This window comes from Ipomoea nil, unplaced genomic scaffold (genome assembly GCF_001879475.1).
Source record: "Ipomoea nil cultivar Tokyo-kokei standard unplaced genomic scaffold, Asagao_1.1 scaffold0179, whole genome shotgun sequence".
In the NCBI taxonomy this organism is placed as follows: Eukaryota; Viridiplantae; Streptophyta; class Magnoliopsida; order Solanales; family Convolvulaceae; genus Ipomoea; species Ipomoea nil.
The window spans coordinates 2,254,826-2,264,315 of record NW_017616607.1 but is presented as its reverse complement, the minus strand read 5'-3'; the positions used below and the strand labels follow the sequence as shown (position 1 = coordinate 2,264,315).

At 48.8% G+C, this 9,490-nt stretch overlaps 1 protein-coding gene across 1 annotated transcript; it reads right to left on the bottom strand.

The window, feature by feature from the left end:
- Window positions 1-6,390: 6,390 nt before the first annotated feature.
- Window positions 6,391-9,171, bottom strand: LOC109179701. The gene is made up of 5 exons (XM_019329202.1): window positions 8,683-9,171; window positions 8,000-8,572; window positions 7,648-7,872; window positions 7,312-7,554; window positions 6,391-6,630 (listed from the first exon to the last, which is right to left on the bottom strand). The coding sequence occupies exons 1-5, from the start codon at window positions 9,169-9,171 to the stop codon at window positions 6,391-6,393; spliced, it is 1,770 nt and encodes a 589-aa protein (XP_019184747.1).
- Between the last annotated feature and the right edge of the window lie 319 nt (window positions 9,172-9,490).

Here is a 9,490-nt window from a genome sequence, read left to right as displayed (position 1 = left end):
TGCGGTCCACTTTTTGGTTGCGATCAAACATTACGATGAGCTGCGGTTCATCGGTCGGTTGCGATTGACCCCTCCGTGTTGCGATACGGGGCAGGGTGCTGCGGGGCCGTGTCAGAGCTATATGCGTTGACCCTCATGTATGGGCATGCGATTGGTCCTGTGGCGCCGTCAAAGTGTGCTATGTGATGAGATATGGATGGTTTGATGTTATAAATGTTATGAAATCGTGACCATAGGATACATGCTAGTAAATCGTATATGCTTGGTTATGACTATTGGTTGTGCTTATCTCTATCTGTCAAGTCTGTTCCCTATGCTTGTAAATTGTGTAACTGTTGACTGTGCTTATCCCGATCTGTCGAGTCTATTCCCTGTTTTAAAAGCTAGAGTCTCTTAGGATATATCTTCATGCTTCGAAATGGTTTTTCTTATATCTATGTATATATCTATATGTACTGTATTTTAACGCATTGGAGTGGGTTACCAGCATCTCTCGCTGAACAGATATATTTGGCTTTTAGGCACAGAGGAGTAGACACTGGAGTGCGCTAGAGTCTTGGAGCGTAGAAGTAGATAGTTTCCCTTTCGGCCTGCGTGCCATGGTTATGCATTTACATTATTGAGGATATTAGTTGGTTAGCCTGTGCACCTGAGTTCTCTAGCTCAGGTGTGGCATAGCACCCCGTACTCTTTATGTTATATCTTGGGATTTAATGAGAATTTACTTTTATTATATAAGTCTTAAAAGTTGAAAAATTTCGGGGTGTTGCAGTTGGTATCAGAGCCTATGTTTGACCCTATATTAAGACTCTTAAGACTAGGCTTAAAGAGAATAGGCTTGAACTTTAGGTATTTAGGAACGTAGGACTCAGGAACCTTAAGACGCGCGGTGAGACTGTGAACCCTACAGATAACTCTCCCTCACTTCACCCTTCACTTATCTAAAGGGAACTTTCCCCTCCATTTATCACACCAAAGTAAGGGTACCAAAACTCTCACCTAACATCCCTATAAACGTTGACCCAGAAGAACAACAACATGGCACCAAACAGAAGACAATCAAAGACACCGGAACCCGACATACACGACCCGCTAACCCAAACTCTGCAGCAACTAACACAAGTCGCCCAAGCACCAAGCGACGTAGCTCTTCGCAATAACAGGCCCCCACCACCTCCATCAAACACGAACTCGGACGTCGCCCGACATGTTTCGAATCATCGACCCCCCACGTTTTCAGGAGAGGAAGACCCCGTGATCCTTGAGGAATGGATCCGGACCCTCGACAAGTTCCTAGGGCAAGAAACGACACCACCCGTAAAAAGGACAAGAAACGACACCAACGCAAGACCGAGCAACCTGGCCGGCCAAAGGCCACCCCTAGGGAACAATGGAGCTAACACAGGAAGCTTCCCTTGCCCGAAATGCAACAAAAGCCATAGAGGCAAGGACTGCATGGGCAATCCCTGGCGATGCTTCAACTGCGGAGAGGAAGGACACAAGGCCTTCCAGTGCACTCAACCCCAAAGGCCACGCCCCACCTCCACGGGTCAACACGGGGGCACCACTCACCAAGGAAACTACGGCGCTCCCAGAAAGATATTCGTCATGAGCCGCACCCAGGCCGAACTCGGGAACGAGAACAACCTCGAGGAGGGGAACCTAACACCAGAAGACGAGGACCACGCAAACCCCGCGGAAGAAAACCAAGAAGACGAGTTCTGTCTAGGATAAACTGGCAAATTCCTTGTAACCACCTTCGTAGTGGAACTACTTACTTAGCTTAATTACTTCGGAATTATTATAAATAAAAGACTAGATCGAAATTCGATCTTACGTACGGGGGTGGAACTAAAATTATACATAAGGAAAACAAACCAAGCCTTCCACCACTAGAAAACAAAAGAAGGAAAAAGACAAGGACCACACCATCCAAAAAGAAAGCCTAGTGTCACCAATGGGAATTGAACTCTTGACCTCTCACATACAAGACCAAAACCTTGACCACTAGGCTAAAGATGCTTCTTGAAACCTTGAGGGAACACTCCCTTCTTAAAACCCCTACAAACCCCTAAATCCCACAAAATCCCCAAATCAAAAACCCTTCTTCTCCTCCTTCCTCACACCCTCCCAATCTCACCCTCACCCTCTTCGCACCCCACCCCAAGACTGGCGGACAGCCCCCACAAAAACCCACCGGCCACACGCCGCCGCCACCAGCCAAACGACACCCGTCGACCTCGCACCGCCGATCTGCCGCCCAGCCGACCGCCCCGCCTTCGCCCGGAGGTCGCCCACGTCGCGCCCATCCGCGACCCGCTGCCCAGCACCGCCGATCGCGCACCCAGCCACCACCACAGTGCGCCCCCCCCCCCCCTCTCCTCGCCGTTCGAACCCAACGGAAACACCAACCACCGCCCGAGCCTCGCCGGAGTCCCGCCGGAAAGTTCGCCGGAAAACTTCGTCACCGAGAAATGCTTCACAATGCCAAAGAAACCCCTCGGAACCCGTACCCCGGAATGGAGCAACGCCGGCTACACCGTAATCGGAGGTAAAGCCCTTGAACCTGACCAATTTTCTCCAGAATTGGTCGATATGCTTAATCACCAAGGGCTTTTGGATACGTACCTCACCATCAAGGGGGATATTTACCCCGAATTGGTGAAAGAATTCTATCAACATCTAGTAGCCACCAAACGGGGTGATAAGCTAGAAATCACCACCAAGGTCCGCGGCAAGGAAATCATACTCTCCGAAGGCCGCTTGGCCAAGCTCTTGAAATTGACCACCACGGGTGTGTCAAATTACGACCGAAAAGTGTGGATTGATACAAAGAATACGGTGTACAAAGACTACCTCGGGTACCTACTCGGGAAAGAGGAAGGGTTCACCTCGGCCATGCGACCAAATAGGAAGTGGCTAACGGCGGAGCAAAAGATATTGGTTATGATTGTAACCGACAGCCTCTTGCCCACAAACAATAAGAGCAAAGACGTAGGGAGTTTAGAGTGCACTTTTACCTATCTCTTGAAACACAAAATCAAGTTCAACCTACCGGCCCTCATGCTAAAACACATGGAGTTTTGCAAGACGAGCAACCGACTTAGCCTGCCCTACGGGATGATCCTAAGTTAGATCATGGAGAAAAAGGGGGTGGACCTAAGCCACACTGAGGTCAAGACTGTAAACGGCGTGATCTTTAACGCCCAAAACCTCCGCCGCAATGATATCTACTACACTGAAGGGGGACAATACCTCACCCTCGAAGAAATTTGCCTAAAACCCGAGGAGGAGCGAAGGGAATTGGTCGACCGATTGGACATCTCCAACAAAAAACTCAAACGAGCAATGCAAGATTGTGGGGGCTTAGAGGGAGATGAGGATCAGGAGGAGGAAGATGAGCCTAACCCATCGGCACACCCACGATCAGGAGGGAACCCAAGGGAACAAAACGAGGGCTCGGTCAATGAGTGCATCCTAGCGCAACTCAACCGGCCAAACCAAATCATGGAGGAAGGGTTCTCGTCCTTAATCCGCACGACAGGCGCATTAGATCATAGGGTGGCAGCAATCGAGGCGACCTTGGGCACTCGCAGGGCATCCAGCTCCGGAGCAAGAGACCCAGGTAGACCCAAACTTCCTTATCACCACAACACCAGAAGTCCAGTCTACCCCAGCTAAGACAAAACGTGGGGCCACGTTCCTAACTAGGAGGCCAAAATGAGGGATGTCCAGGGGTGAAAGAATGGATTAACACACCGGGCTTTGGGGACGAAGCCCCTTGTAAGAGGGGGGGGGGGGGAGAGTGTAACACCCCGTGTTACGACCCCTAAAACCAATTAATCATTTAACCAATTATCCAAAGAAAGAATTAAATTACAATAATTAATTAGGAAAAGGCCCACCATAGTCCGTGGGCCTCACCTCTAAAAACCCAACTCCTAGTCCTAAAAGGAATAGAGTTAGCAAGCCTATAGTATTTGGGCCCTAATTAGGACTCTTAGATATATAAATAGGGGACATAGGAGGCACCTAGAACCCACACCACAATAATCTCTCACCACACAAGGAGCTCCAAGAATTCCCCTAGGAGAAATCAAGAAAGAAGGAAGACTTAGAGAAAGACCCATCATAGCCAAGGAAATTAATTAAGGCTAAGAGGTAACCCATGTCTCAACAAAACCTATTTTCTTAGCTATGATCTCCCTCTAGGCATCCCTCTACATTCTTGTGTATTGATGATTCGGTTATGATATTAATGGTGTGATCTTGATAATTGATGTTATGATTTCTTGGGTAATCTTGATAATCTTGATGATGGAAAGAGATTCTTGATGATTGTGTGATATTCTTGATAAACGTAGATTCCTAATGATTGTGTGATATTCTAGATAAATCACATTGTTGCTTAAAAGATGAATTGCGTTCTTGATGATTTAAATATAATTAGAGCCCTAGGATGTATCGTGACACTCGTGTGGTGTTATTCTTGATATATTGGGTGGGAATTCGCATGTTTGGGTGTCAATTATGTTTCGAAAGCATGATAGGATATATGTCGTATGTTTCTTGCTTTTGATCCGTTAATTGTCTACGTGTTGTCATCGATTGCGTTTAAAGGTGTCTAAGCATGGTTTCGGGTTCCACAAAGGTTCCCGGGGCATTATTTGTGAAAAAGAGTCAGTGGGGGGTACGTGGGGGTAGGGGAACCGCCACCTACCCGCGACCAGGTTTGGCGTCGCCGGCAGCGGGTAGCCGGCGGGCAGGCGACTGCCCGCCGAGCACCCGCTGCCCGGAAATTCGTCGCCACTGGAAATTGTCCCACTTCGGGATCCCGGCTTCCCCTTTTGATGTTCCCCTGATCCCCGTGGTGTCCCAACGGACTCCGTCTATCATGCCTATGTCTAGTTTGATGTTCGGGTACCATTCGTAGGTTGAATAAGTTTTATATATTACATGCTAGTTGAATTGGTATCCCGTTGACCTAGGAGTAAGAAGTATGAACCCCTTAGGATTATTCTTAGTATGTGGATGATCATGCATAGGTTTCGTTATACGATTTCTCCCCCTTCCCAATGTGTCAATGTGGGTTGCATGTGTTTGTTATGTGTTGTGTGTGCATGATACCCCAATTTCGTTGCGATCAAATTGGTTATTCCTGAGCTGCGGTTCAGAAGCTGGCTGCGGTCAGATTTACACTCTCGGGCTGCGGTCCACCGTTTGGTTGCGATCAAACGTTTTACATGAGCTGCGGTTCATATTCCTGGCTGCGGTCAGATGGCTACTCTTGGGCTGCGGTCCACTGTTTGGTTGCGATCAAACATTATGATGAGCTGCGGTTCATCGGTCGGTTGCGATCAACCCCTCCGTGTTGCAATACGGGGTAGGGTGCTGCGGGGCCGTGTCAGAGCTATATACGCTGACCCTCATGTATGGGCATGCGATTGGTCCTGTGGCGCCATCAAAGTGTGCTATGTGATGAGATATAGATGGTTTGATGTTATAAATGTTATGAAATCGTGACCATAGGATACATGCTAGTAAATCGTATATGCTTGGTTATGACTATTGGTTGTGCTTATCTCTATCTGTCAAGTCTGTTCCCTATGCTTGTAAATTGTGTGACTGTTGACTGTGCTTATCCCGAGCTGTCGAGTCTATTCCCTGTTTTAAAAGCTAGAGTCTCTTAGGATATATCTTCATGCTTCAAAATGGTTTTTCTTATATCTATGTATATATCTATATGTATTGTATTTCAACGCGTTGGAGTGGGTTACCAGCATCTCTCGCTGAACAGATATATTTGGCTTTTAGGCACAGAGGAGTAGACACTGGAGCGCGCTAGAGTCTTGGAGCGTAGAAGTAGATAGTTTCCCTTTCGGCCTGCGTGCCATGCTTATGCATTTACATTATTGAGGATATTAGTTGGTTAGCCTGTGCACCTGAGTTCTCTAGCTCAGGTGTGGCATAGCACCCCGTACTCTTTATGTTATATCTTGGGATTTAATGAGAATTTACCTTTATTATATAAGTCTTAAATGTTGAAAAATTTCGGGGTGTTACAGCCTGAGCAGGCGGTATCAGCCATCGTCGCCGGGAGGAGGTGATCTTTCTCACGGCGTGGCTGCAACCGCCTGAGCAGGCGGTATCAGCCATCGTCGCAGGGAGGAGGTGATCTTCCTCGCGGCGTGGCTGGAACCGCCTGAGCAGGCGGTATCAGCCATCCTCGCGGGAAGGAGGTGATCAGATCTAGAGAAGAATCCCGTTGTCGAAATAATTGAACTTTATTATTAACAGACTGGCGGTTAATTCTCACGAACTATTGGTAGCTAGGTGCCTACAATGAACTAATTGAAAACAAAACTCGGAAAATGGAGTGTGACCGATCGGTCACTTATAGAATTTCTTGAGGTGATGAGCATTCCAAATTCTTTCCACGGGCTCGCCCTCCGTGGTTTCTAACCGGTAGGTCCCCGGGTAAACCTTGCTCACCACCCAGTACGACCCATCCCATTTAACCGCCATCTTTCCTCCTTCAGTGGGTCGGCTGGCCGTCCTTTCTCTTAGCACAAGATCTCCTATCTCGAGGTATCTGACTTTCCCTCTTTTGTCTTGATAGCGCTTGACGGCCTATTGGTACTCGACCATCCAGGCATAAGCCACATCCAGTCTCTCCTCTAAGAGATTCTTTTTAATCTGCAACCGGCTGGGCACTAACAGTTCGGTCAGAACCTTCGCCTCGAACCCATACGCTAAGGCAAAAGGAGTTTCGACCGTTGCCCGCCGAGCGGTCGTCCGGTAGGCCCATAATACTTTCTCCAATTATTCGACCCATGTGCCACCCAGCTCTTCCAGTTTCTTTCGCAGCCCGTCTAGAAGGGTACGATTCAGATTTTCGATCTAACCATTGGCCTGAAGGTAGGCCACAGATACCTTGATGTGCTGGATGCCGTTCTGCACTCAGAAGGCCGCAAAGGCTCGGTTATCGAATTGTCGTCCATTATCGGTCACTAATTGCTCAGGCAGTCCGAATATGCATATGATGTTCTTCCAGACAAACCGGCGGCACTGATACTCGGTGATAGTCGCCAAAGGCTCCGCTTCTGCCCACTTAGAGAAATAATCCACGGCCACTATATAGAAGCGCACTCGTCCGGGCGCTAGAGGGAGCGGCCGTCACATATCGATGCCCCACTTGGCGAAGGGGATCGTGGTGGTGATCGGTGTATAGAAGGTTGCCGGTCGGGTGCTCTTTTCAGCGAACGATTGGCACACGGCACATCTTAACACTTCTTCAATACAATCTTTTACCATGGTCGACCAGTAATAGCCCTGAATGATAAGTTTTATGGCCAAAGTATTGGCCCCCTGATGGGCCGCATAGATTCCCCGGTGAGCGGCAGCCATCACAGTCTTAGTCTCCTTGGGGGATAAGCAACGCAGTAGAGGACCTCCGTAGGATCGCTTGTAGAGCAAGCCGTCCACCAACTCATAGGAGGAAGCCTGCCTCCTGATGCGACCGGCGTCTCCCTTCTTATCCGGCAACTCTGATTTCTATTTGTACCTGACCATGTCTGCAAACCATGGCCAAGCAAAGGAGTCCTCCGGTCTAGGCGGGGAAGTAGGTGCCCAGACAACTATGCAAACCGAGAGCACATCAGTACTTGGTCGTTCTATGATCTTGGTGTGACAAGTCATCGACAGGTAGGGAGGCACACTTCCCGCAGCCAGCTTGGACAAGATATCTGCCTCCGTATTTTTCACTCGTGGGATGTGGGTGATCTCATAGGCTTCCAGTTTATCCAACAGTCCCTCGACCACGTCCTTATAGAGTATCAGCCTTTCTTCTCTGGTCAAGCATTCATTCTTCAGCTGGTTAACCACCAGGCGGGAATCCGTCCTTATGCGCACCCGAGCGGCATAAAGGGCGATGACTAATCACAACCCTCCTATGACTGCCTCATATTCCGCCTCGTTATTTGAAGTTTTGAAGTTATACCTTAGGGCGTAGTACAAGCGAAATCCTTCGGGGGTGGTGATCATCACCCCGCCTCCACAATGTGATTTTACACCATTCCGCTGCTTCCGGGCCTTCGACCAGCGAGCCCTCCGTCGGGTAAGCGAAACATTCCACTATGAACTCGGCGAGAGCCTGAGCTTTGATAGACGGCCGCGGGGCGTATTCGATCCCGTACTGGGTGAGCTCTATCACCCACTTGAGCAATCGTCCGGATGAGGCCGGATTGTGTAGCATGCTAGCTAGAGGGAGATCGATTAACACCCGGACTGTATGAGCTTGGAAGTAAGGCACCAACTTCCTAACCGTCATGATGAGGGCGAAGGCTACCTTCTTGAGCAGGGAATAATAAATCTCTTCCTCCTTCAAAGTCCGCCCGACGTAATAGACCGACAGTTGAGCCTTCTCATCCTCCCGTACTAACACAGCTCCGACCGCCTTATGGGAGACGGCCAGGTATAATAGCAATGTCTCTCCTGCCTTGGGCTTAGATAAGAGTGGCAGAGCTAGGAGATACTTCTTCAAGTCCTCAAAGGCTGCCTGGCATTCTTCAGTCTACCGGAACCCGTCCTGCCTCTTCATGACTTCGAAGAAGGGAAGGGCCCTATCAATCGCTGCATTTCTTTGAGGCTGCTGGGCGGTCGCAAATCCAAAATAGCTCGCACTTTCTCTGGGTTCGGCTCGATTCCACGCTGCGTGACCATATATCTCAGAAACTTTCCTCCCCGGACCGCGAATGCACACTTCTTGGGATTCAGCTTCAAGCTAAATTTCCTCATAATTTCGAAGCATTCCATCAGGTCCTTCACGTGGTCTGTCTCCTCCTTGCTCTTAACGAGCATTTCATCGACGTAAACAGCCATAGATCCGCCCATCAACCCTTTGAACAATCGGGCTACCATTCGGGTGTATGTGGCCCTAGCGTTCTTCAGACCGAAAAGCATTACCCTATAGCAGTACACCCCGTCCGGTGTGATGAAGGCGGTCTTTTCTTCGTCTGATTCATGCATAAATATCTGATGGTATCCACGGAATGCGTCCATGAAGCTAAGCAGAGCACACCCGGTAGTATCATCGACCAGCTGATTGATTCGGGGGAGAAGGAACAGATCTTTGGGGCATGCTTTGTTGAGATTGGTGTAATCGATGCACATTCTCCACACCGGCGGCTTGGGCACCAACACAACGTTGGCTAGCCAGCCGGGGTACTTGACCTCTCGGATGTGCCCCGCGGCTAATAATGTGTCCACTTCCTTCTTTACGAAGTGTGACACCCCGTAAATCCAAACACTAATCAAGGATTAATTAAAGAATTAATCCAAGTCTCTTTGTTAATCTATTCCTAAAAATCCTGAAATTTAATAGTCAAAGGACTAGATTTTGACTAGTCACTTAAGTCAAAGGGTTGTACCCTTGTTCCCTTGTCTTTCCAACATTAGTAAGGGTAGGAATGTCTTTCTACCTAAGGTTTGT